This window comes from Austrofundulus limnaeus, unplaced genomic scaffold (assembly GCF_001266775.1).
Source record: "Austrofundulus limnaeus strain Quisiro unplaced genomic scaffold, Austrofundulus_limnaeus-1.0 Scaffold3, whole genome shotgun sequence".
Lineage (NCBI taxonomy): Eukaryota > Metazoa > Chordata > Actinopteri > Cyprinodontiformes > Rivulidae > Austrofundulus > Austrofundulus limnaeus.
In genome coordinates, this window is record NW_013952405.1 from 6,761,463 (window position 1) to 6,762,577 (window position 1,115).

Sequence of the window (1,115 nt, forward strand, 5' to 3'; positions counted from 1 at the left end):
AGATAGATAGATAGATAGATAGATAGATAGATAGATAGATAGATAGATAGATAGATAGATAGATAGATAGATAGATAGATAGATAGACAGACTTCTGTCTGTTGTTCTTCTTTCATGTTTTATTTTTTTCCATTTAACATTATGTTGTGCTTTACAACTCTCATAATTCTTGATTTCTCGACAAAACTGGTATCTAACGACTTTTCTCAGACGTCAAATTTTTAAAACAAAGTAAGACGAACAAAAATCCCAGCCACAGAGGGGAGGTGATCTCACCGATCTCAGCGAGAGCAGCTGCCACCTCGTTTTGAGTGGAGTAGATGTTGCAGGCGGTCCAGCGACACTGGGCACCAAGAGCCACCAGGGTTTCAATCAAGACCTGAGAGGAGACGATAACGTATGCATTAAAACCCAGCAGCAGTAAGATGAACCTGCAGCTGACAGGACGGGGGGACKTACAGCTGTCTGAGCAGTTATATGGGTACAGCCCACTATCTTCGCCCCGGCCAGAGGTTTCTCCCCCTGAGCCCTCTTCCTCAAGGAAATCAGTGCAGACATGTCTGGTGTTGGAAAAACACAGCACAGTTAAAAGGTAACAAGTTTTTTTACCAGTTACTGCCCTAAATTGGTCACAAGTGTACATGTATTTAACCCATAATAACATATAAACAAAATGAAGAAAATGTGCAGCAGCTGGTCAATCAAAGAAAGTCATTTTTTAATGTTATCGTAGACGACTGAATTATAGATGAAAATAACTAAGTAGACAGAAGTTGCTGGTAACGAAGCAGTTTGTTGCAAGAATGGAAACCAATCCAGCTGTTTGTGGATTAAAACCTCATAGTGGCGTTAGTGAGAGGGTTTAGTTTTGGTTGAATGAAAAGTGAGAAACTGGGTTTAAAACAGGAAACTGGCTGAAMAGTAGCATCAGTAATGAAACAACTGTTGTCACTTAAGTTTTGGACTTTTACAGAACAAAACAGAAGCACACTAATTTATATCTCTAAACCTAACTCGTAACTTAAACATGGTGTTCCATCAAATTAGGACCAGGCTTTGGTCCCCAATAAGGACTACTGGTCCTGAAAGTTCCTAATAAGGCAACAAAAATCAGA

At 39.7% G+C, this 1,115-nt stretch overlaps 1 protein-coding gene across 1 annotated transcript in view; it reads right to left on the reverse strand.

The window, feature by feature from the left end:
- Positions 1-1,115, reverse strand: part of ahcyl1 (adenosylhomocysteinase-like 1) — a gene marked incomplete in the record, with an annotated part of 20,387 nt that overhangs the window by 6,394 nt on the left and 12,878 nt on the right. Inside the window, 2 exon segments of the mRNA XM_014020003.1 lie at positions 277-379; positions 460-560. Of these exon segments, the coding sequence (XP_013875457.1) occupies positions 277-379; positions 460-560 (204 nt within the window).